Consider the following 27,956-nt stretch of genomic DNA (forward strand, 5'->3'; position numbering starts at 1 on the left):
TTCTGCAATATGATCACTTGATTCAACATTCTTATTGATCCCTGGGGAATGATGAGAATTAAAAAAGAACACAAAATTGAACTCTTTAAATAACATCTGTATGTTCTAAGCAAATAGCAAAACAGAGGGGACAAATTAAGCTCTAGCTAACATTGATGTAAGTGAGGTCATCAGTCAACATAAGGCACACTTCCATTTGTCCAAAACCTCACAGAAAGGCTTCCCATTCCCACAGCAACTATCTGATACCAGCCGAGTTCACACAGTTCCCAAAACTATTTCAGCCTAACATGTAAAGACTAAAGACCTGCACTACATATTCTTGTTTTCTGGCTTAAAATTCTATTGTTCATGCCAGAACTTTAATAAATTAACATTTTAAAATATGCAAGTCAAATTTAAGACACTCCCCAATGCTGTGCAGCAGTGAATTGAAAATAACAAAATCACGTTACACAATAAAATGACTCTGACATTTTAAGAATCTCAACAGCGGTAGTTCTGGAACCACAAGTGAAAAGTCACAAGGTGACAAAGAATTTTTAAATGAAACCTTTGGCAGACAGCGCATTTAACAAGAAGACCTTGAAACCTACAAGTGTCAATAGAAAGCTTTAGGAACTACAACACATTCAGTACAAATACTGTGGCCGGAAAACATCAACACTTAACATTTAAAGCTTTGCTCGTGGTGTTACAAGCTGCTGTACAGTATAGAACAACTATGAAGCATGAATGAGCTCCTCAAATCAGTCAGTATTTCCTCATGTACAAGTTTCAACATGACGGTGGCACTAAGGTAAAGGTAAGGGGTGTCACTAAAAACAGGTGTCAGCTTATGGGCACCATGAGCATTCCGGGCACACTTCATGGAAGTCTCGTCGCTGTCATCTTGGGCCTCCCTGCTCAGGGAGAAAAATTCTTTCTGATATGTAGCTTATTAGACATGGACTGAATTACTCTGTTCAGGTCTCCATCTGACCTGAGTCACTGTGTAGCCAACCTGGATGGAAGTGTTGTGGTCTCAAAAGCTCTACATACAACATGCTGCTAGGCTTCAAAACATCCGGATTTCATCAGGAAAGTGACATCATCATTCTCATCATGCTAACACTGCATCCTTACACTTCCTTAAAAAAGTGACTCCACAGGGAACTACTTTGTAACATCAAGTCTTCACATCCTTATGTCACTGACCGAATGGGTTAAATCAAAACTTTACAAAGGAATCTTGTTATCACTTTGAAAGACGACTCAGAGTGGACTGAAGTGGCGTTCAGTGCTTATATTCTTCTAAACCTAGAATCGCACAGGTTATTTGTTCATTCTCAATTCTCTGGTCACCATTTAGAATTCTATAAAATTAAATACTTCCATAATAATTTATCAGATTTTGAATGCACTAAACATTTTACAGCTATACAGTATATGAAACAGAAGCAGTTCACTGCAGGTTACAACAGACACGTTCTCCACACACTAGTGACAACATCATCAACATAAACAGAGGATGGACTCTGAGCATGACTTTCTACATCTCTAACTGTGCAAATCGAACCCTGGGATCAGGGAGTACAGTCGTGGTTACCATGGATACAATGAGAGATTGTGACACTGAAACGACTGAGAAATACAAAATGATTTGGGCTGCTAAGATATACCACACAATATACAATTCAAGTCACACTAATAGTATTTTGATTGAGCCTCTACCTTAATAATCCTTAAAGAATTTCCCAAATACATTTGCTATTGAGATCATCTTAAACCAGTGACTTCTTAAACCCGAAGGTGGACGCAGCTGTTGCGATGCTTGAGGATCCAGTGACAGAGAAAGCCCAGGCTTCATGTGCTGACAGGCCAAAAAGGAGTCAATGAAGGGAGAGCAAACAGATCTCTGTGGCTACCAGCTGGTGGAGCTGGTGGGAGCTCAGATATAGCTGCAGTGTGTGGGTAAGCTAACAGCCACACTGTGGGAGGATTGTGTGTGTGGGAGGGCTGCATGCATACATGTGTGTGCGTGTGCGCGTGTGTGTGTGTGTGTGTGCGTGCGCGCGCGCCTTGGGATGTCCACTGTGAGCATGTGTTTTGCGGTTAGAGCTCCTCAGCCATTTGCAGCAGGGAGTTGATGGCAGCGTCCTTGTTGCCCTGCTGTGCGTCCAGCACAGTGCGAACCACCTCCTTATCCAGGTTGGGGAACATGTCCTGCAGAGCCTTCAGGTCCTCCTCACTGCACACCGGCCCCTGGCCCCCAACAGCTGGCATGGGCGCTGGCATTGCCATGGGTACCATGCCCTGGTTGTAGACTGTTGGCACTCCTAGCAACACAGGACACACACTGCAGATGTAAGAGCCAGCTTTAATATAGCTGATGAAAGGTTTGGAAATAAACATGAAAAAAACCCCAAACAAAACATATTATTATCCAAGTATTGTAACTCAGGCTTTCTGCAATACATGTGTAGTTTACAAGCCTAAACTGTCATAAACCTGATGATATCACTTTGAAATCATCAGGGTTATTTTCTCAGACTAGATAAAACTCATACAGAGCCACAGGAGACATCATACTATAGCCTATAGGCTGGGTGGTAAACAAAAGAACATAAATGTAATGGTGTGTGTGTGTGTGTGTGTGTGTGTTTATCCTTCTGACCTGCAATGGGCACATATCCAACTCCTTGCTGATACACAGAGGGCATTAGGACAACAGGCTGAGTCATCATCCCTGCTGGTAAGGACTGGCACACAGACACAGACGCAGACAGAGACAAGATTAAGACTCTTGAGATAAAATCCACACACCAGCAGAGGCCAGTAAAGCAAAAGGTGTGCAGTGAGGAGGTTGTGGCAAAAACAATGAAAACTCAAAGCCCCTACACTATGTGTGATTTGGGGCTGTTCCACAGTAAAGCTGACAGTTGTGAGAGGAAAGTGTGAAATATTATCCTTCGTTTTCTTTTAAAAAAAAGTAAAAAACCTTTTCTGCCTCTTTTTTGGGAAATACCATCTCATTCATCTGTATGAGTTTCAATAAATCATATAAATCATAACATCATATCAACATCGGTCCAGTTTTCCATCACATGGACTTATGTATAACAAGTTGATTATTTCAAATTATATAAGCAATAAAAAAAACTAATTTTTTATTAGTTGGGTGAGATGTTGCATTTTAATTGATGTTTATAAATTAGCTTTTAGAGCAACAAAACAACAATCAACTGGATTACAAATATACACACAAATAATGTTACCTTAAGAGTCTGCATCATTATACTGATAAGTTAAGCATCAGTGAAAATTTTCACCATAGAAACTTTAAACTAAAATGGACTGCATTTACAGTATGTACCGCTTTTCTACCTAAATGGACAAAGTGCTTTACAATTTGCCTCTCAATCGCTCATTCATGCAAACACTCAAACACTAATGGTGGTGGAGTTGCCATGAAAGGTGCTGGCCGGTCAGTTGGAAGCCATTTGGGGCTCATTGTCTTCTTTAAGGACATTTCAACCACCAACCCTCCAATAAATGGATGACCCGCTCTTCTTCACGAACCACAGCCACCTACTGCTACAACACAACGTAAGCTAGTTAGACATTAGTTAACACCATTTAAATACCATTTAACCTCAACACAACCAGATGAGCTTTTGGCTGTGGAACAAGTTTCTACCTCTCAGTCCACAGTGGTGGGTGCAGCAAAGACGCTTTTCCTCCAACAAGATCCAGTTTAGAGTTGCTCATTAATGTCTTTAAGCAATTCATTATCAACTAACTTCACACAAAGTGCAGTAAACAGCCATTAGCAGCCATAACAGAAATCAATATCAAATCAAGCGCTTTTCAGTCTATTTGATGGGGTGTGTGTAAATGTACTCACAGCAAAAGACATCACCAGGTTGATCATGCCCTCCTTGTCATCGCCCTGCCTGCCACTGAGGCTGAACCACTCATCCACCACACTGCCCTCCCTCAGGCCTTCAGGGATGGTGACATGAGTCCATGCTATCCTGTCATCAATGGAGAACGCTCTCTAGGTGGCACAATAGCAGTAACACATTTAAACAGGCAAGAAACTGCATGCTCATCAGATCACTATATACACATGTAAAAAGGAAGAGACAAAACAGATTTTTCATGGGGCTGTTGCCTCATTTTAGAGTTTAAGACTATTTCAACCCTTTGTTTTCTGAAACAGAACATGTCTTTTAAACCTGACTGTCATGTCCTCAGAAGCTGTGGTGTATAGCATCAAAGTGGTTTAGTTTAAATCTAGCTACTGTGGCTTGAAGAAATACCCAAACTCCCACTAGAAGTTACACTATCTACAGTTTAAGCTAAAGCTGCTGCAACAGTCTAGGTTAAATTTATTGACACCCCTGAATATTAAATACAGAAATGCAAACTTGCAAAATTCTTGCAAACTTAAAAGAGCTTGCACACATAGCAGTGGAAGAGTGGCATAACCTACCAGCAGTCAGGTGCAAGAAGCTCCTAGATGGCTACAAGAAACATTTAGGGGCTGTCAAAAGGCTCTGCAACCAAATATTAGTGAAGGGTGCTAGTAACTGTGTCTGGGGTAGATTTTGTGTTTGAATTATTTTGCTACTATGCCACTAAGTTTTTTTTATTTTCTTTTGTTCGGTAACCTTGGACATTATATTAAAATATTTGGATTATACAAAATTGATTAATTTTGCATTTATTTCTGAAGATATTCTAAATTCTGCACCTGAAATTCAGGGGTGCCAGTAATTTCAACATAGACCGTACATCCTAATTCCCTTTGTTGCATCCATGTTTACCTGTGAACCGTCACCTGAAGTAAAGTTTCTGACAACAGTACAGCTGGATCAGCCTAGTCCAAATGGCCTATAACGGTTAGTGTAATTCTACTCCTGTGTTAAATATTTTATGACTTTCCTCAGCAATTAGCCAAATAATAGATTAGAACAGTAATTTGAAAAACAGAAACTGCTTCCTATTTTTGTCATTTGTAGCAGGAAATGAGAAAACTGAACTTGCATCTTTTCATATTTGGGTATAAAAACTTGCATTCGAAGTGCCATGTATAAATGCCATCTCCTCTTTTCCTTTTGCACTCACGCAGCCCCATATCAGCCAGCTCCAACCTCCATGTTTTATGTTCCGCACTATGCAGTTGGTGTGGTATGCTGTTTTTCAATGCAAGGTTGCGTAAATAGTGACTTTTTCGTGGCATAATTTCTTGATGGCGGCCACTGCACCTTCTGTTATTGGTAGTATGGCTCTTCCTGTACCTCCTAACCACTGTTGCAGCTGTGTTTTGGCTTACATTAGGTAGCCTACTGATGCTTTTCTACCCACTCCAATCTTTGTAAAGTTTCACAATCTGCTTTCCTACTTGTTCAGGCAGTTCCTTACCATGTGGAGCCATGGTGCATTAAACACAACCCAGGCCAAAATTGAAGAAGCTCTGGTGTTCACAGGTTCTTATAACCTTGTCGATGCAGTTAGCTTTAACTGGAAATTACAGATGTAATCACTTTTGTTGCATTGAGGTCGTACTTTGGGACCCACATTTATAATGTTATCTATCTAACCTGTTTGTTTTTAATTATACATAAGATCAAATACTCTACACTTCAACTTAAAAATAATACAACTATTGTTAGATGACACAGTTTTGAATCATTGAACATTTTTGTGATATTGACCAGGGGTCTACTCAGTTTTGTTGTATATTGTATTTAGCAGATCAGACGATTCACAACTTCGTTGCCTCTCTAGTCTCTGTGACCTCCTTCACCTCCTCACCTCATCAAAGATCTCCAGATAGAAGGAGTCCACCCCGGGAGGCACCGTGCACTGGATCACCTTGTTCCAGCGCGGGTTCTTGGCTCCATTGTGAGCGGTTGGTGTCTCGTAGACTGCATAGCCCAGTCGGATCCTACAGTATGGATCCATCCGTGTCATACCATAGTTTTTAGCCAGCTTGGCCTATACAGCAAAACAAACAAGGTAGCTGCAGTTCGGTGATACATTCAAGTTTGCTACTGTCACAGTTCAGCTGGCCCGTGTATTCTTATGTATTCAGACAATGGTATACAATTATGATCATTTCAAATTTGCAATGAGGAGTCTATACAATACTTTGCTATTATACATGATTTCAGTACTGAATAACGTGTACATTTACATGCACACAACCGAAACAGGTTAATGGGGAAAAATTAGTGTCCAATTCTTTAAACATTGCTTACATCATGGCTACTGAAAATTCTTCATTCTGATTGGCTAAAAAGAATGGATCAACGTTTTGTAACTGGACAGATGTCTGTGAAGATTCACAGTCATCCAGGTCATGGTTATCCAAGGTGGGCTGAATCAAGTATCTACAATGAACAACTTGCCCTTGGTTCAACCCTTCTTGCGTAGCTGGACACTTACGATATATGTGTTTGTTTGCAGTTATAAAAATAAGTGTACCAGTATTAAAACTGTAGGTAAGGACAGCAACATTGAGACTTTACTTAAGATCATGGTGCTAGTGTCATTTGTGTAACCACTGTCACCAAGAGCTTCTCTCAATGAGAACCATACAAATTTCATTTCAAACATATTTGATACTTGCATGAATATGGGCGTCGAAGTAAACCAACTGCAGTGGCAGGAAAGAGAGTAATTTTGATGCTACATTGAGGCTGCAACCTGGCATAAGTAGGATAATATCCTTAACATTTGTCATGTAGGTTTACCATCTTCATCATCCATAACTATCATAGAACGTACAATTGAGGTATTATCACTCACTTAACTCATCCAGGTTAACACGATGATAGCCACCTAAAATGATCCTGTCAATTTTCACCAAGCTAACACAGCTGGAGGATCTGTTTGTTAATCCTGGTGGAGGTTAGATTTCATAACAAAGTGCTCCCGTATTATTAAAAAAAGGCCAAAGTGTTAGAGTCAAAACTCTCTGAGAGAGCATCCGTAGCAGGCAGTGTTGTATTGATGACAGCGAGTTATGAGCATTATCACCTGTTGATATTACATCCCAACACTAGACGCATGTGTTATATATGATCAGGCCATATCATGTTTTGTATTTCCCCACAGTAACTGTGTTTACATTCTGTCATATACAGTGACTGTCAGCTGTAGAATTGGGGTGACGTTATCTAGGTTACTTATGACATTACTTTGTTGTGTCTCATACTTAACAGGAGACTACTGCCATGGAATGGCTGTTTACGTTCATGCATTCATTCAGCCTGGCAAGTTTTGCAGTATAAGCACTTTGCTAGATGTTTGTTACTGAAAAGACTATTGTGAGTCTTTAACTTACTTTATGTTGTATTCCCTCTCAACAAACTTCACCAGCATCAGAAACATGTAAGGAAAACATGAGCAGCCAATCACAGTTACTGCAGTCCCCAATGTGGTATCTCAGGTTGACGCTTTAGCGCCAAAGTGTAGTTAAATTTTTGAGGAGGCACATATCAGCTATGCTGTAGCCTATGGCGTAACTTTGGAGCCTACGCAGGTTGATGCCATTAGTGCAGAATAGCCCCTTAACGCAGAAGTATAAATCAAGTGTCACTGCTTCTGGAAAGAGATGTTGCTGTTGTTTTTATACTTACAGTGTTTCAGACTTATTTCTGTTGAAATACTGGTAACTAGCATGAAAATCTAAAAAATATAAAGTACTACCATTCATAAAATGCTTTTATACCTTAAAAGTACATGTCATTGGTACAAATATAATTTTATCCATACTGATACAAATATTCAAGTAACATCCAGTTGTATTTCCAACAGCAAAACTGAGCTATGTTTACCTGGACCACAGTAATGCTGAGTCGCCCTACAGTGCCTATTGAGCCTCCATACTGCAACTGCCTGGCAGCCTGGGCATCCAGCTGGACCTGCTGCTGCTGCTGGGTGGGAGTGATCCGCAGGAAGTCCTGGGGAAGCTCCCCAATATACACCTGAATAATTTATTACATACATACATACATACATGCATGCATACATAGAGGGATTCAGACTGACAGTGCAAAGAGAAAGCACACACCTGAGACAGATGGACAGTAAAACAACTTGATATACCTTGAAAGTTACCTTCAAAGTTCATACACCTGAATATATCACACTATAACTGATAGTTTCAATTAAAAGTAAACATTTTTGTTAGTTTAAAAAAATAATTTTATTATTTTAATATTATGTATATTATTCTGTTCTTCGTGTGTATGTTTACATATTTGTGTAAATATAATTTTTAAAAAAGTAAAAGTAAACACAAAATGGGAAAAGGTATGAGGAAAATTGGCTGGCAAAAATAACACTCAAATCTTGTGAACATCATGTGAGTCTAAAATTATTCTTCCTAATGATATGGCCAGTAGTTGCCTTCTTGTGCAAGTCATGTGTGATCAACAGACTGTAGACTGATTTAAGTATGATACTTTTACAGAATCACTAGATACTCTAATAAGTATGTCCACAACCTCCCTCTTTATTCATGTAAAACTTAATACATGAGAATTTGGTCTGGGCTTGGATTGACTGCATAGGCTAATATCCAGTGACTATTCAGTGCACAGATGGAAGCGTGTGAGCTGTGTCTTTGCAGGACGTCAGTATTACCCTCTGGCTGAAAAAGACTGAATGCCTGAATGAAATGGCCATTATGTTTTCAAGGTCATTCTCAAGTGGGTTGGACATGTGGGAGCAAGTTAGAAACTGATTACCAGTGCAAAACAAGAGAAATGTACGTTTAACTGTCGAATTGTATTGTGTTATTTTAACACGTGTTTCTATTATTTTGTCCACCCCATTTATATCTTTGAGGGTAGGCTAAATAAGATACGGAACTCCACTATATAATAAAATATAGTTCAACAGCACAACAAACAACGTCCTGCAAAATGAGTTTGAATAAAGACTGAACATTAGAACCTTCATGAAGGGAGGATTTATTGCAGGACTGTTGTATTAGACTGTTGGACTAGTTTTAACTGACGACTGAGTCTAACTGATAAGTGGTGACAACTGTCCTACACAGAGCACAAGTTAGTGAAGAGGACGACAAGGACTAGGAGGTGCAGCACTCAGGGGCACTCAGAACCAACGAGTAAAAGGCCTGGATGGTGACTATACTACCCCGAATAAAGACCAGGACAGACACTGATAACTCACTGGGGACCACCAGAAGCATCCCAGTAAACTGCTTGCTTGAAAGCCCCTCCGCCCTGGTTTCTGGTGTTTGAATTAAGAGTCTGCAATTGTAACTTTCCAAAACTAACTACCTGGCATTCGACAGGTGTTTGTGGGGTAAGAAAGTAAGCAGGGTTTGAACTTCTCTCTCAAGCTCTCTGGTTTCATCCATTATACAACTATTTCTGTCACTTGTAGAGCGTACAAACAGGTGCATCGCTACGAATGCTGAGGAGAGACTGCCCACTGCTCACCGCTCTCTATGACGGCTGCCTCTTCACTCCGCCTTCAAGTGTGGTTCTTCGAAACAGCTATAAACACTTTTGCCTTACGACGTGGTCGGACAACACATACAAAACTAGTTCTTTTCAATCATACTATACCTCAGCTGTTACAAAGCAGGACCGTCAGAACATCTAGCCAGACTCTTCGAGTAACAGGGGGTCAAGACTAACGTCAAACCACTCAACACATGAAGATCTCTACATGTACACCCTAAAGACAGGACATGTGACAGCTATGGGGAACACTACGTCAGTCAAACAGACCCTGAACCAGAGACTGAATGAAAACCAGAAACAGACAACATCAGCTTTCTGGGAACACCAGAACAAAACTTCTCACGTTGCATTAGGAAGACTTCAAAGGTCATCGACCAGGAGTTAGCGGACAGCTGAAGAATGATCGACCCCACATCTGAGACCCCTTATGAACGGAGACAGGAGTTACCATCACCCCCTGCATACAATTATCACATGACTCAAGTTTCATATGTAGGTTATGTGAAGACAACTGAGCCAAATCAGTTTACAACCAACTGAGTAAACTCAATCCTCTGAGGACGACTAGATCAAGTTAAGCTTTATTGTCCCCACAGAAAAAATGTCTTGCAGCCAGATGAAACACATACTTGATCGCAAAAACAAAATACATCAGCTGTATTTCTCAAAACTCTGGATGAAAAAAAATTTCAGTTAGGATTATTTCATCAAATGAGAGAAAGTCTGATGTCAGGGTGTGGTTAGGACGCAAGGATGCAAAGCTCAGCTCAATGTAAGGCCTGCTAACACTGGGCCAGAAGCAGATGATGACAGCTAGCTGATGCCAAGTTAGTCGCATTTCTATTATCTATATATTACTCTTACTAGCTCTAGGTTATCTGTTATCACTCCACTGGGGCAAGAAAAAAAGAAAATCGAAAAAAAACAAAAACAAAAAAACAAACTACAGATCATCAAGAACCAAGCGCAAATTTACGCAAGAGTTCGTGTTCATTCCGTACAGACATGAGAGAGAAAGAGGAACTGGTGAAGAGGCTGTAGTGTATAAATGTAATAATTATTTGTACACATTGTATAGACAGACATTTCAAACTGTAGGTAAAAGCGAAGAAGTGAACACACTTGCATTTAATAGGCAATTCATGATGCAACGCATCATTATCTCCTAATTATCCTAAACGCAGCATCTGATATTAGACATTTTCAGTAAAATTAGAGACTGACTTCCGTCAATTTATGGTCTTCACTTGATTGGAGAGACCTGGATGTAGTAGGCTCAACCCATATATATATATATCGGAATTATGAAGGTTCAAGGACACTAGAACATGTTGACACTCTTTCTATATACTTTCTGAGGTAATAGACATGGTCCATGTATATCTGATTTACCGATTTATTTACTAAATCATGTATTAGAGGCAGTAAAAAGCAAAGAATGCTATTTTCAAAATGTCTTTACATAATTCAGAGTTCCGGACTGGGATTATTGTCCTGATGTATATGTAGCAGATTATTTGATCAAGCGATGAAAACGTGACATTGTCTCACATACGGACCACAAACGCAGGCGTGTGTTCACTTCCATACCGTTCAACCACAGGTTTCTCTGTCTACTGCGACTCAGAGTACTTCTGATGGCTACTTGTTTCGACAGTCACCTTTAGTGCGTGCAGTTTTCTGCCCACCTCGGGTCGAGGCAGCTCCAGATGGGCTACCTGCTGCTCAAACGACAGGCGGCGGGTTTCTAACTTTAATACCAAGCTTGTTTTGTCGCTGTTGTTGAATTCATAGCCAGCCCCGAGTCAGATATTTCACCTCAATAAACCGCTAGAGGAGCTTAGTCAGTGCATGAGCCGCTGTAGCGGTGTATTGACGTTAACCCCGCAGACTATTAGCTAACCCCGCCTAACATTAGCTCGTTATATATATGTGTCGTTACTGACGGATGGAGATAATGTCACAGTTGTAGGCCGCTGAGAGCAACTCTATGTTGCCGTTTTAGGACCAAAGTTGGTTAACTATCAGAGATGTTGTTAAACTACAGTGCGGCTAGTTCCGCCTAGCTGCCTGCCTGCGATTCTCACAACAAACCGAATTCAACACCGAGCCCATGGCGTACCTGTCCCCGCTGGGTGCTGATGGTGGTCGCCATGTTGTCTCTCCAACGTGTGGGGGGTCAGATTCTCGAGTCTTCTTAATTCACAGAATCACAGCTGTACTGTAGCAAATTAAATGACAACAGACACTGCTTGGATTAGAGTTAACCCGGAAGTGTCGCATTTTTTTTTTTTTTTTTTTTTTTTTAAAGAAATCTTTATTGTAACAGTTCAACATTCGGCATACACATGAAAGTTCCCTATTACACTTATGGATAACATATTTAAATACGACTGCCACTACTACTACTACTAATGATAATAATAATAATACTTATTATTAATAATAATTATGATTATAAATAAGAATAAAAGTATACAAGGTGTAATTAATCATTTCAGCTTGTATTTAGTTAGTAAAGCAAGTTCTGGAGATTGAGGATTGTCGTCTTCTCCAGGGCTTTGCTATATGATGGAACTCCATTTAGAAACTTATCGTTCAAGACGAGGCTGCAGTAAACTTCCGGTTCGGCAGCTCAGGGGGAGGTGGGCATTGTAGTTAAAGCCTTAACGCTGTTTGAAAGCCACTCTGTTTTAATTATGAGAGCGAGAAAGGAGGATCTCGCAGCTTTTGTCACATCCAGGCGACATTCGAGCAGGGCGGGATCAAAACCCACCATACTTGGACTTGTCAAATCCGGACTAGATTATCCCAGACAGGATAAAGACTCTTTAAACGACGTTTTCAGATTTAAAAGACGTTTTCAGATTTGTGATTTTATTCTATTTCTAAAAAATGCCCAAAATCCATTCATTCGTTCATTTTCATTTTAGAAGTCCACATCTCTCCATTTTGTTTGCGACCGCCATGAAGACCTCCTCTTTCTCACTTCAAAACCAAAGCAGAAAAGTTTTTACCTTTTGAAATACAATCACATCTTTTTAGATTTAATTTGGTTGATTTACTCTTCAAATTCTTCTTTCAAATAGAAAGTTGTGTTGTTCTTCTACCTTTCCTTTCACTGCTTCTTCCAAGCTCCTTTTCCTTATTTTTCCAATTACTGCGTCCTGTGTCAGTGCCATCATTCAGCCATTAGTGTGCTTTTTTTTTTTCATTCGATGAATATATAGATATATATTTCTGAAAAGCTTTGTCAATATTTTGCCACAATTCACAAGATTTGATTGAGGAATCGTGTAGTTCACCTGGTCTATCTGTCCACTAACGTCTTCTGCTGCCCACCAATTGAAATGCAATGACCTGAAAATCTCATGATCAGTAAAAACCAGGAGGCCAATCCTGGTTCTACAGGTTTGCCCTGCTACAGTTTTGCTGGAGTGCTTCTCTGGTTTTTTAACTCAGTCAGTTGGAGTCGCTTCTCAAATTGTGGAATTCCGCATTTAATTTAAAATATCTTGGGCTTAAGAATGGAGAGTGTAGGAAAAAGAGCCTCTGCTCATCCGGCCATCTTGCAGACCAGCTGTTGACCAACATTTTGCGTACTTGTAACTTGGATTTCTGTTCGTGCCTCCATGTATGCGTGTGTATGTTCACGAGCAGTTTTCTGCTTTGAATCTGTACGCAGATGTTCGCAAAAAGGTTTGCAGAAAAGCTGACAAATTTTCCTTTCTCACAACCTTTTTCCTGAAGTTGTTTTGGCATGATCTAATAAAAAAAGTCAAAAATCACCAGCGTTGGAGAAGTCAACGATTTTGCAACACAAAAACAATGTGTGACCTCCGACACTGTCAATGAAATCGGTCACTATATTTTTCAAAATTTACATGAGACTCCGTAAGGATGCATTTAAATGCTACCAAAATTGCTCCAAAGATTTTTCACAACCTGGACATAAAAAGGTGAAAGGAAAAAGTTTTAAAATGTTAAAACTGAGGCCTTAGTGATGGAGTTGTCTGAATGTAATGTATGCTGTACACAGAACATGTCCTAACGTGTCAAACGTCTGACTTCATGAAATGTGAAGCGTGTGGTTTTCTCAACATTTCATATTGAAATTTTGGCAAAAACTTAAACTTTCCACTTCATTGCAAAAATGGGATTCTCATGAACTTCCTCTGTTGTCATTAATTAACCTGAAAGCAATGAAAGCTAATTGAGTGTTTTCCATACGGGGAAAGCAGGGTTTCAAGTCCACAGAATGTTTAAAATGCTGTGTCTCCTGTATCATCCCTGTTCACATTCACGCTTGAAACGAGGTTTCTTTAGTCATCAAACCAAGGTTCGGATTTTGGTTCGCAATCAGCTCCATCTTGAACGTCAGTGTGTGCATAATCTCATGAAGTGTGGAGGGTTCTGTAGGTGTTTTTCGTGACTGCCCGCGTGGAGAAGATGCAGTCAGAAAAGGCTGGTATGTGAAACTTAGTTTTCACTAACTTTTTCCTAATGATTTTTTCTAAATGTCGGAAGCTTTCACATTCGGAGATTTGGATTGATTTCAAGCTAAGGGAATTACAGAAGTACTTCAGCAACTCAATTTAACTTTGATGCTCACATGTTTAAAGGAAAGGAGTGTGACAGTCTCATTGCCTAAAAACACTACCAGATAGAGGTGGGGAGGAAGGAACACTGGCCCAGAAGAAATGTAACGGCCCACTGTCAGTGACACCAGGGCTCTCCCAGACACAATCCAGACCTGTTGTATTTTTACTAGCTATAAAATATAGTATGGACAGTGCCTTTCATCCAGAAATACAAAGCAAAGAACAATGTTGGGGTTCCCACAGAAAAACACAGGAGATATAAGGGTTCTCAAACATTTTATTTGGACAGAAACCAAACCAACCAAGCAATAGGGATCACATAGTTGGCTCACAGAAATGACAGCTGGATTGCACTGCAGCTTCATGTGGTACAGAAAGCAAAGATCCAAAGCTTAAAAACAACCCAAACGTCAATACTCAACAAAAAGAACAAAAATTGCATTTAAATCAGTGCAATGGAGCAAAAAGGTAATTTCACAGAAATACTTCACAAGACTTCATCAGTTCGTGTTCCGCCCATATGAGCAGGGGTTTGGTCAGAGTTTTTACCTTTAAACAGTATCAGTCTCAGTGTGCAGGCAGGTGGTCGTTGCAGCAAAATCAAAAATATTTTTATCCAGAATTGAAGAATCTTATTATTACAGCAGGAAGAAACACTGTATCCAATCCTGTGACAGGAGAGGAAAACCCACTGAAATGAGACAGACGTAGAACATCTGAATGCAGAGAACGTAGACTTGACTCCAATGTTTAATATCATCGCCAAACCCCATTGTTCATTTAGCCTTGCTGACATGCCTTCAGACTCATCTGGTCTGTGTTAATAGGAGGTGAAGCGCTCTACTTTTCAATTTATCTTTAATGACTGAATTAAGGGGCCACTTCAGTCAACGTTGTCGCCTAGAAATGATCTTCATACGCAACTAAACTGCAATAATCATCTTTCGAATAGAATCACATGACATAAACAGGTTTGATAAAGATCCCTTAAATTTGGTCATTAAAGAATTGTCACCAAAAACGTACCGAGTGGGACATTTCACTGTGCAAAAAGACAACTTGTCACTGCTCTCTGAAGGAAAATTATGTAACGGAGACACTGTTTCAAAATGACCTCAAACATAACTTTGACATCTTTCTACTGACACAAAGACGGACACCGATGCATCTGTGATAAACTCAAATCAGCTGATCCCACCAGCCTGGCCAACATAATCGGTTGCACACTATTTTGCTTCCAAATATTTGCATGTAGTAACAGATAATAATGAAGATTATTTTAGACCTTCTGCTGTGACATAAAAATGTTATCCTTACAGTGTATGGCTGGAATGAGGGACCTGTCCATCTTTTTCCAATACAAGCACAGGTGTAAAGTCAGTGTCAGGATAAAGTGCAGGTCAGAGGAAGTACTTGGACATTGGACTCATGCATTTTTAAAACGAGGACTTTTACAGTGGACAGTCTCAAAAGGTCGGCAATGTAATGACATTGTACAAACACTTGCAAGACATGTCTTGAGAAAACAAATGCTCACCAGAGCCCGCACACACAAGTTTTTTCTCCCCTTCTCATCTGCCTGTGTCCCTCCCAGGCTCTTCCCGTCCTTCCAGGCAAAAGGTAAAGTCAACGTATTGAGACATGGGACGTGCTTCAGTTATACAGTCAACGAATGAACATTCTAGCTGCTTCTATTCGCGTCGATGTTGTGTTACCAATGTGTTCCCATGCAGTTGTAAGAGCTCAGTGACTAAAAATGGGTTCCCTTCCTTACTAAACAGCATAATTTCACACAACTACTGAAACAGACCGAATGGATGAGCTAAGTCAATGACGTTTCCAATGTCTCCACACTGACTGTCAGTGTGTATGGAAACGGACTAATGATGCACTTTACAAAATTTCCTGTGATGAAATATAAACATGATTGGGGGTAGACTGGCCAAAATCAGGGCTAGGAATCTAAACTTTTCTCTTCCTCTGGTGCTGATAAAAATGTGTCCATGTTGAAAACTGTCAAGTGCTGAAAGTTGCATCAAATGTCTGCTTAGATTCATAATCTTGTTCATTTGATTCATTTTCCTTTTATGCATTCACTTTGATCATGACACATTTCCAAATTCTAGATTGATTAGATTGACTTAAAGTGTACAGTCATTTTGTTAATCACTTGAAACACTCTTATGGTCTTTTAATTATTTGTTTGCAGAATATTCAGTAATTTTCTTAAAAATTAAAAGTAAATTTCCTAACAAGTTTTCTGGAGATACTTAGTTCTTAAACTGTTAGGTAGTAAATATTCATTCATTATTTATTTCATGACCTTGGAATTACAAGGTTCTATCCGCAGTCTGAGTGGTTTTGCAATACTGAGGTTCAGAGTTTTCACATCCCAGATATCAAAACTGATAGCCAGTAAAGTTGCCTTGCATTGGTTAAAATAACATGCACCCTCAATGGACTGTATATATCTAATATCGAAATTCTATCACATTTTTAAGACTATTTTTTAAGATCAAATGGATTTCAGTTTCATTTGCTAAGGCTTCACAGAAAGCAACAATTATATATATTAAAAAAAAGTTTTGTCCTACTTTGTTTCAAAGTTTACATAAAATCAAAATATTCATTGCTGAAGGGAGTTATAACAGATATTTAGCTACATGTTTTAAAAGTAGACATGAGAACATTTGGTCATATCATAGATTTTCACTAATAGATATGGACCAGTAGTACAATTCATTAAGTCGTACTTATAGTGCAATTTAGAATGATTTAAAAAAAAAAAAAAAAAAAAAACACACACACACAAATGTTTCTGATATTTTCTCTCCTTGTTCTACGGCTTTTCTGTTTGCTTCTGTCCCTTTGCTGCTTTCTTTTCTGTACTTTTCTGGTCTCTTTTCTGCCCCAAAATTAGCGTGAACTTCTTTGCCTGGAAAAGCTGTAGGGTCATCAATGTCAGTGTCTGATACACTTTCAGTGAGCATGTTTACATGTACATTAGTATTGGGTATCGACTCTTATCCTGGTTTTAATCATGCTCAGGATATGGCATTTACATGGAATATGAGAAACCTGGTTATTCATATCCCTGTTCTGATCATCTGTGTGCAGGTGTTTCTTCATTTCCCATCATCTGAGGTGTTTATATGCCACAGTATCCTGGTTTTTCTTATCCAGGTTTCTCAGAACCAGGATAAGGCCTTATCCAGGTTTCTGAAATCAGGATAAGATGTTTACATACACAAAACATAACCAAGATACTCCAAAAACCTGATCAAAACCAGGATAGTCGTGTGCATGTAAACACACTCCGTGTGTGTCTGCTGCAGTACACAAGTCATAAACGGAAGCAAACCCAGTTCGGAGTATGGTAGAGTTAGCATCAGATCAAAAATGTTCGGCAGTTGTCTAACTAGAAACGTGAAATTTAACTCACATACCTAACATATTAAAATGGTGGCTCTCACTACTGTAATTTCAAAAAAACATTGAATAATTAATAACATTAATTTCTCGCTGACAAAAAGTAGCATCCGACGTGCGTAATTAACATTAGCGGCTCGAAGGGTTTCATGTGAATAACTCATTTTGGCAAAAAAGTCAGATAGCACCTTGTAATTCTACAGTCACAATTTATTATTGGGGTTTTTCATATGTTGAATTGTATTGTTCCCTGTTAATAAATTTTACATTTTAGCCTGCTAAGCTGACCTGCTGTGCACCGACTAAAAGACCCGTGATTAACAGGAAAATAATTGATTGAAAGTGTACCAACTGAACCAGTCTTCATTGGTACCAAGCTACACAGTTCTTCCCAGGAACCCTCCTATGAGTTTACAGGTACACTTCAGTTTTGGTCCAGGAACGTGTTGAAAAGTATCGAGACTTACAGGTTTATCAAATATTCGAGCAGGGTGAGAACATGGGCGAATGGTTGATTACACTCAGTACAAGCCACGACACTGGTCAACTGGTCAGGAAAACAGGCAGACAGCAGCTTACATGAGTGTGGGTTTGTAGGGCCTGTGGATTATATTCAATGAATACACACAAACACAGACAGTATACACACTACTGCTTATGAATAGGCCACTTGTGTTTCATATTGGTGTGCGAGCCCTCTAGGTTTGTATTGTTCCACACAAAACGAATTTAATGTTGCAACCAGTCGACTTGACATGAGCCTGAGTCAGTTCTTCTGTAAAACCTGCTGTTCACGTTGCCACCTGCCACAACAAACAACCCTGTTTCTACAACTGCCCTGACTAAAAAAGCAAGAACTTCTGATTGTGTGAAACATTTGGCACCAATTTATTCATAATTTTTAAGTTAACACAAACTAGATCACACTGTACCAAGAATTTCATCGAGATATATGTGTAAAAAAAAAAAAAAACAAAAAACCATTACTACTAAATATACTGTGACAAAAGTCTCTCGCATGTGGATTTTATGTCTGATCCTTCACACAAAAAAGCAGAAAAGCATCATGTGCTTGTGGTGGTGAGTCTACAGGCTGAAACTTAAAACTGATTTTTACACTGACATGAAATTCTACCTCCTCACAACATCACTCAAATGGAAACTCCCAAGGATGAACTCACGCACAACATCGTCTGGAGACAGATTAGCTGCTTTCACACACACACACAAAAAAAAAAAAAAAAAAACACAACAAAACCAGAGGATGGGGCACTGGGAGGACTGCTTCACGACTCAAGAGATTAAAAAAAAAAAGTTAAAGCTCAGACTTGTGTCAAACTGATTTTGCAAAAATCTAGTGGTTATGTCAGTCAGTTCTAGAAAAATAGATTCTCTTACTTGTTTTTAATAAGTCTAATGTAACTTTCAAACATATTCAGTGGCAGTCTTACTAGTGCCCCTGTTGACAACACAGAGGACATATAGGAAACAACAAAACAAAACCTCCTGGAAAAATCAATGTCAAACACAAGGTCAAAGGTGAAATTGGAAGCATCAGAGAAGCGCAGGAAACACAAGGACTGGACGATGAACTGTGACGCCACATCAACATGCTAGGGCAAACAGGAAGAGATCTAGAAAAAACAAAAAGAAAAACACAACAGGGAGACAAACCTAGGTTAAACAGCAATGGAACACAGACAGGAGAGAGAAAAGAAACCAAGAATGATTATCTTGTGTGTGGGGTTGATCACAGTCTACACACTCAACAGTCAGTGTCAGGGACAGAGTGAAGACGAGTTGCGGGTTACCAGAAATTGAGGTGGATGACAACGAAGGCAAAACACACGTATGACAGCCTAAATAAAATGGCAGCACAGAATCAGCGACAACATGCAGGTCACGCCAGGCCTCCAGAGTCCCGGGCCAGCAGCTACATGCTAACACGCTATCTAAAAACACCTCATCACGTGTGGAGGCTCAAGAGCACCGCTGGAATGGTAACTCTTTTATGCTCATCTGTTGTAATCAATTATTATAAAGTGTTAACTGCATTCAAATGATTTAGTTTAAAAAAATATATAAAACATAAGTACCAAAGTAAAAGTGTTCCATACAACATGCTACTTCATCTGGTTAGAAATGACTAAATTCGCCAGAGGATTTGGAAAATACCAAAAGGTGTTTCAAGTCCCACACCAGACGTTTTCCGGGATTTAAACAAATTATATAATATTCAACATCGCAACAAACCATTGTGCAAATTACACTGCATTTTGGATTTCTTGATGTACTTTTTCTACCATTCAAGCAGTCACCGGTTACCATTAATTCACAGTTACATTATTGTTGGTTAGGAATGCAGTTTTGTCCCAGATTAATTCCAAAAGTCTGCTTTGCTTTACTGCACAACAAAAATGCAACTCTGACAAAGATTAATGCAGACTTGATCTTGACTGATGGATTAAACCATTTGCGCAAGTTTCTACAGTTTGCGATTTGATTTTTGTGCCATAAAGAAATGAATGAAAACCACAGGCTGCTTCGAAGTGAGGCAAAAAAAAAGTGTACATCTGAAACATCATGTGTTTAAAAACGGTCAGTAAAAGTATGAAGTTTACATGATTTTTAGATAAGAGGTGTTACTTTTGTTTTTCCAATTACACATGGACGTCCTTATCATATTCCATCTGGCACTTGTATGTCTCCTGGTTCATTTTTGACAGCTTCCATTTTACCCACAATTTAAAGAAGTCCAGTGATATCCTCTATATAGTCAACAAATTCCATTTACAGACCAAACAATGAATTGATCCTACTAACAAGTGTTGTGTGTTTATCCAAAGCCTGATATATTTTGTTCTTCTGTGCCACGGAGCCTAATTGTTGTTCAAAAACGATTAAAAACCCATCAGTGAGCCACAATGTTGCACTGGGTGACGTGTCTTCATTACCATGAAAGACACACTGTGGTTTATTTTAACTCCATCCCACATATACAGTCCTGGTGTTGCAAATACTCACTAGAGAACCAAATGTGGATTAATCCACCACTGAAAATAGTCCCAAACAAAAAAACCATTTCCTCTCGTTTCAGTAACTTTTGCCAAAAACTACAGTGGCTAGCTAGTCCAAAAAATTAGTGAGCCTCTTTTGAACATAAAAATATATATTTGTGAGAGGATTTTAAAAATGTCTTTAGTAGGAAACAGCGGGCTGGGGCCTGAGAACCATACACAGAGTAGGGAAGTCAGAATATATTGAGAGACGGACTGACACATTGTGGGTTTTCGTCTTTTAATTGATTTTTTTTTTTTTGACTCAGGCCTTTACGTCCTTTTCATTCAAAACATTTTAAGGCAGAAATGTCCCAATTCAGGGGCTGTATCCAACCTGAATAGGTATGTTCCTCTAAAGATGAGATGCTCTAACCACAGGGAAAAAAAAAAGTGAAATTGAACTGAGGTGATCCTTATTAACTTATAAAATGTACCACCAGGAACTTGCCCTCAAATGGCCGACGTGTTAATGGCAGAGGTAAACCTCCTTGAAGAGTTTACAAAACCTGCTGTAATGTTTCACTTCACAACATAGAATAAGAGCATAACACATACCACCTTAATGGTACATGTGACAATGTAAAACCCATTGATCTGTAACACCCTGTATAGTGATAAACAGAATATCCTTGCTGCTAATAACAGAGAGTGGAGTTCATGCCTTGCTTCCATTATTCAAATCCAGCAGCATTTTTTCAGTGGTCCAGTTCATGCGATGGATTGATGGGTCATGACCCATGACCTTCCACTATTACTCATCATTAAACACTTGGAACTTGTTTAATTTTCACTGTGTATACTATAAAACTTGTCTTATATATATAATATATATATATATAATATATAATATATATATATATATATACTATATAATATATACTATATAATATATATATATATATAATATATATATATAATATATATATATATATATAATATATATATAGATATAGATATATAATATATATATAGATATAGATATATAATATATATATAGATATAGATATATAATATATATATAGATATATAATATATATATATAATATATATATAGATATATAATATATATATAGATATAGATATATAATATATATATATATATATATATATATATATATATATATATATATTATATATATATAAATAATATATATAGAGAGAGAGAGAGAGAGAGAGAGAGAGAATCAAACAGTGGTCTTACAGCACAACACAACTAGATCAGCTACGGCTACAAAGTCCCTGACACATAATCATGATTTTTGTGCAATAGTAGGAACGCTTTTTTACAGTATACAATATACCAACAAACTTCCAGCAATAACATAACATTAAGTAAATGGGACAGTCTTACACAGAACATGGTGACCTTCAACTGCTTTGACATGAATGATCCTGTAGCAATGAGAGATTTCTGAGCACCCTGGTCATACTTCCTTCACACATGGTTGTACTCTGACTGTCCCACTACAGAAGACTCAATCTTTGGACTACGATCTGGAATCACTTTTAAAACGAGTTCTAGTACTAAAGATACACCCAGGACTTCACCTGGTGAGAAGTTGTTGACAGCACATATAGGATGGCTATTAATTCTTGTACAAAGACAGGACCAACAGGCATATGTTCAAATGGACTTATAGAATAAACTATGCTCCCTGTGTTTTTGGAAAATGATTTATTCAGATGGAGGCATGTATGACAGACAGGGGGTTCTATGAAGTCTGTAGCAGCACTGATGGATCCTACACACACAGTCCATGCCACACTGACACATAGTACACATCACCAAAAGGAAACAACGCTTAACAGGCAAAGAGAGGACACACACCAGGAGATCAAATGGAGTTGTTGGACTTCACATTTGTCTTTCAAAATAATTTCAATTCAGATAAATAATTTAGGCAATAAATAGCTCCCCAACACACAGGGGAAGTATAAAACCTATATAAAAATAGAAAAGGCATAATAGTTTAAATATACATCTCAACAATTGTCTTGCTTCCTAGTTCTATTAAAAAAAACACACACGCACACACGCGCACACACACACACACACACAATTTTCTGGAAGTCTAAGCAACTAACATGTTTGTTTTGAGCAATTTGACATTTATATGAATTCTCCAATCAGAGAGTATATTCAGTGAGAGACATAGTGGTGTAGCCCTCTATAGATTAGCTAGCTGCTCACTAGCAGGACAGTAGCTGAGGGTTGTGATGTGAATTCTTACAAATCACCTGGATTCAAAGTAGAAACTAACTAAAACCATGAAATGTATTTCTATCAGGCATTAATCTCCATTAGACAGACTCTTGACCTATGATGTTTGGGATTTTTTTTTAAATTTTTTTTTTTTGCCAAACTTCACAATGTTGCTAGTTACAACTGACAGTTGGGCTTCACAGCCACATTGGCCTGACCTCTAACGTGTCACTCAGAGTGCAGAAATACAGGAGGAGCATCACCGAAACACGCTGCATTTAGTTCTCTGGAAAAAAAAAAAATCTATACTTAGATGCAATTTCAGCTGCATTAGAAATTTGTTTTACTGACCTCCAGATTAAAAAAAATACAATAAAGAGTACACTGCTTTACAGAAGTCTAATATCTGTCATACAGAAATCAATTCAAGCCAAATTTTATGTACAACGCAACCCATACGCAAATGTGTAGCCATCCACCTGAGGCTATTCGATTAGTGTAAGCCATGCAACAGCTGCTACACCCAGACGACAAGTCAGATATAAACAAGCATTAATGTTTCATCTTTAGTTGTAAGTCACACACAAAGAGGCGGCAGTCCTGTCAGACCACAGAGCTCAGAGGAGAACAGTTAACAACCATCTGAGTACAACAGCTTCTCTCTCCTATCAGCAGGAAGGTTATGGGAGGTTGTGGGTTGGAGATTAGACCTGACTTCAATGATTTTAGCTCAGAGTTGAAACACCAGAGAACAGGAACAAGATGTTCACAGTGTCAACAGGCTGCTTAGCTGTCACAACAGTCATTGCTAAAGACTATGCCCTCACAAAACTAAAAAAAAAAAACACACACACACACACACACACACACACACACACACACACACACACACACACACACACACACACACACACACACACACACACACACACACACACACACACACACACACACACACACACACACGCATTTTACAAACTCAGAATGAGGACAAATATGTCAAAATATCTGCATGTTTTGGTGGAGCTCCTCCTTATGAACAATCTGAGCTTCTGTACCTCACCTTACCTTGAACCTTACAACTAATTTAGGTGTATATCACATACACGGTTTCCATTTCAAGAGATAATACAGAGACCGAGTACAAAAGTAGGGAAAACCACATATTTGGTTTGTGAGAATGTAAAAGAAAAGCTCTGATTTCGTTTTTTTTTTTTTTTTTTTTTTTAAATCAAAAGTAGCTCTGTCTTTTCCAGCTGCTACCTGCTTTCAGGAGCTTTAAGCTGAGTCTGGCTGGTGGAGGGGAAGGTGAACAGGAAGTAAGAACAGATGGATTTGGCACCTGACTGTCAAAGTGCAACATATCCTAACAATTAACTCATATGTTTATTATGTACCACAGCAAACTGATAACATTTCAACTTAAATTAAAATACACCTGTTTGTCTTATTTGTTAAAATGAAAACAAAGTGCATAAACCACAACAGAACACAGGAAGAATCCAGTCTAGCCCAAAAACTCTTGCATGTAGCTTCATGTGTCTCTTTGCCTGGACATGTTATAATGACCAGGAGAGGCAGCGCAGCAGACATCACCCTGTAATGCACAGACAAGTTTCTGTGGACCAGTCTTGGTTATTCATACTCCACTTACCATAACACCACCCTGCCTAACTAAGTCTGCAGTGCCTCAGCACCTTCAGTAGGGCTTGCTGTCATTCTTTGAGCGCTTCAGCTGCACCTTCAACCTCTTCATACCGATCTGGAAACCATTCATTGACTGGATGGCTGCCTGTGATGACACGGGGTTGTCGTAGCTCACAAAGCCTGAAGGAGAAATATGAACATTCACAACATTTTAAGACTGTTTGAAATAGTCGCTCAGGGAGATTGCAATCTGGAAACAACAAGAATTATTGTAAATGAAACCAATCCCCACTTTATCTGCAAGAGCTTGAAATTCTTTCCAGTCCCCCTTCCAATAACTACGAAAGTCGTCAAATCAGGAGAATGCTTAAAGTGACCAATCCCCTCTCGCTCCTGCATTAAAGGACAGGTTCACATTTTTTCAAATCTGTCTTTAAACAATAGGCAGGTGCCTATATGTGCATTGAAACATGTTTGATTGCTGTGCTCATTCCTCCTGTCCGCACAGGCCCTAAAAAGATCCTTTGTTAAAGTAATTTCAGTGTAAATACTGGGGGTTCCATAGTCCTTATTCTGTGCAAAAATACATGCTAAACTTTAGCTAAAGCTAATACAGTATGAGGCTGACATCCATTCAAGTGATACCGACTCAGACTGCTGAGAAACCACTTTAGCCTCACCAAACTTAGTAGGAGTAGAATGAGGGCTGTGGATTTTGTCTCCCATCACTTACACTGAAAGTGCGTTAGGAAAGGATTTCTTAGTGTGAACAGGATAAATTATTACATCAATCAAAAACTGTTTCATCGTACATACTGGCACCTGACTATTGTTTGAACACCGACTTGAAAAATTGTGAACCTCTCCTTGAATAATCCAACTACAAATACTAAACCAACTTCCTTACTCTTCCCTAGACTCCACTTTTTTTTTTTTTACCTTGAAATTTTTCAGGCAGTTTTTACTCCAAAGCTTGTTTTCCTCCAACAAGCTTCACCTAGTCTAATTTTAAGCAAATCTTTCTAAGCAACATGTCTAACCATTTAATTTATGCTTCTGCTTACTGGTGTTAATAACACTGCCAATAATGACTAATGTCCTCATTACCATAATTTCGGTGCGGAAAGGCACACGGACTGTGTGGAAACTGTGTTTCCAAGAGCACCTGCTATTTACATGTATGTGGAGCAGCACAAAATGCCAATGGGTTGGGTGAACTTAAATATAAATGTATATAATTTGCGGTGATTAATAAATACAGACCTAGCATCACTGGTCTCATGGCCCTGAAACAGGTGAGCCAATCACAGTACAGCATGACAATAATAGCTCAAAAAAATGGAAAGATGCTTATCCAGGAAATCATATTGTTGTCTGGATGTTGCAGAGTAGCACAAGATGAGGGAGAAGGTTTTCATATGGTATAAAGCAGCCGTGGAAGAAAGATACTTTAAGAATCCCCTATATTCATTTACAGATAAATACACACTTATTTACTAATGTTCCTACACATTAAATATTATTTTTTAGGTCCAGTTTAAACGCATCTACTGGTTGGAGAGAATTTAATTACATACTTTGTTTACATTTTATGCATTGTTCTATTAATACTTTACTAGTATTTAGTTTGCTCTTATTGATAAATTCCCCAGAGCAGCAGCAGAGTAATTTTGCTCCTGAAAGACAGTTACAGTAATTTCAACACAGCATTGCTGTGAGATCCTGGAGGGGCTGATTCAAATAATTTATTGATCATAAGAGGACTTATATACAGTAGTTTGTGTGAACTCACCAAAGCACTTGCTGAGATTTGTCTGTTTGTCAATGAAGACTTTAGCAGAGATGACATTTCCAAAGGGCATAAACATCTGGAGCAAATCCTGGTCTCCAAACTCCTGGGGCAGGTGGTAAATGAACAAGTTGGCACCTTCTGGACCTGCCAATCAATGAGTCTGTTTTACCAGTCATACAAACATTAAACACTGTGATATTTTAAAAAATAAAAAATTTATGACTCAATGAATTCATCTAATTCTTCAAATTCTGATCATGATCAAATTAAGTTTTCAACAAATGCTGGAACAGCTGTATCTGATGGAGCCCCCAGGGCCCATGTAATAGAAGAAAAATGTTGATGTGGAAATCTGTGTCAAGAGAATAATAAACTCAATAAACTGTTTAATAAACTGAATTTTCTGTTAAACCCATGTATGCACATTGGTATACCGAGCGCATGTATTGCTAAACCGATTCAGAGCATCTGTTCTTAGATACACATTAATTTAGATGTGGTAGCTAATATGTTAGCTGTACTTGAAAATAACAAAGTTTTGTTGCTTCATTCCTTTTAAGTAGTCTGAAAAAAATGATACGTATCCAAAAAAACAAAAACCCCAAAAAACTTTAAGTAATTAAAAGTGAATTTCAGACTCCACACTGATTAACGTATATGTTTATATTTACACCAAATGGGGCTGAGGTCACAAAGTTGAATCTGTGCACAAGTTTACCAATCCGGATTTCCACATTAATATTTTTTTTCTACCACATGACCTCTGGGGGCCTCCATGGTGTCATATTAGGCATTGATTAGAAAAAAAATTAAAATAAATTCAAACAACTGGAGTGAGAGCATAGAAATAGGACTAACATAAACATAAAAACAAGGACAAGCCTTGGGTTATGGACTTAAACTTGTTTTAAAGTGGAGCTGTCTTACCGGTGCTGTGACTGTTGCTGGCTGATGCAGCATATTTAAAACAAGACAGAATCCTTAGCAGAAAGTGAGATCAACACACAGCCACACACATCTCTACCAACCTGTCTGCAACAGTACTTTAAACCAAGTATCAAAAAATACTGAGGTATACTGTGGAATGTCTCATCATTTAAAACTGTTAGGCTCAAGCAGTATTCTTGCACCCTCTTGTTACTGGTAGCTTTCTTTCTTTTATCTACAAAGGAAGTGGCAGCTTATTGAACAAGTCAGTTAGAATTAGTATGAAATCCAACTCACATTTTTTAGCCTGTAGTTTGATTCACTTAGTGTTTGGTCAGGTTGACTGAAAATTGGTATACTTGGACTCAAGAAGGAAACACTTGGAAGCATCATACAGTAGTTTGGCATAATGGTTTTCCACAGGTGATCATACACTGGATCTCTGTACAACAGGTATCCCCAAGTAACATGTCCTTTTCCCACACTGGTTCTGATTAAATGCCCCCCGGCTTCTCCTCCTTACTTTAAACTCTCACATCACTTAATCTGAGTTTACTACCACCCCCATGTCATCTCCTTTTTTTACTTGCAGCTCACAGAACCCACCTTCTTTTTGGCTGCCTGCGGCTGATACGCTCTGCTGTGGCAGCAGACTCTGGTTGTACAGACTGGGGATGGCGGCAGCCGCAGCATACTGCTGGATGCCTGAGTAGGCCTGGCTCAGGGCCTCCATAGTGTTTCCTGAGCCATTAGACAGGCCTCCGGAGCCAAGGCTGCCATTTAGTGCTGCCATGCCTGCGTCACAGT

At 38.8% G+C, this 27,956-nt stretch overlaps 2 protein-coding genes across 12 annotated transcripts in view; both read right to left on the minus strand.

The window, feature by feature from the left end:
* Window positions 1–464: 464 nt before the first annotated feature.
* On the minus strand, window positions 465–11,765 carry LOC120796381 (toll interacting protein). Its single transcript, XM_040139174.1, has 6 exons — window positions 11,614–11,765; window positions 7,830–7,979; window positions 5,803–5,985; window positions 3,887–4,039; window positions 2,657–2,741; window positions 465–2,318 (listed from the first exon to the last, which is right to left on the minus strand). The coding sequence occupies exons 1-6, from the start codon at window positions 11,644–11,646 to the stop codon at window positions 2,095–2,097; spliced, it is 828 nt and encodes a 275-aa protein (XP_039995108.1). The 5' UTR covers window positions 11,647–11,765; the 3' UTR covers window positions 465–2,094.
* A 5,161-nt stretch (window positions 11,766–16,926) lies between these two features.
* celf1 (cugbp, Elav-like family member 1) overlaps window positions 16,927–27,956 on the minus strand; it is a 59,184-nt gene continuing 48,154 nt past the window's right edge. For 10 of the 11 annotated variants that reach the window (XM_040129605.1, XM_040129550.1, XM_040129578.1 and 7 more), the window contains 3 exons: window positions 27,756–27,944; window positions 26,223–26,366; window positions 23,989–24,610 (listed from right to left, as the gene is read on the minus strand). In XM_040129605.1, coding sequence (XP_039985539.1) covers window positions 24,483–24,610; window positions 26,223–26,366; window positions 27,756–27,944 — 461 coding nt within the window. In that variant the 3' untranslated portion in view covers window positions 23,989–24,482. Of the gene's footprint in view, window positions 19,156–23,988; window positions 24,611–26,222; window positions 26,367–27,755; window positions 27,945–27,956 lie in introns of those variants that run through there. The other variant, XM_040129532.1, reaches the window with a different exon arrangement.

The sequence above is a fragment of the Xiphias gladius genome, chromosome 1 (assembly GCF_016859285.1).
Source record: "Xiphias gladius isolate SHS-SW01 ecotype Sanya breed wild chromosome 1, ASM1685928v1, whole genome shotgun sequence".
Classification (NCBI taxonomy): domain Eukaryota; kingdom Metazoa; phylum Chordata; class Actinopteri; order Istiophoriformes; family Xiphiidae; genus Xiphias; species Xiphias gladius.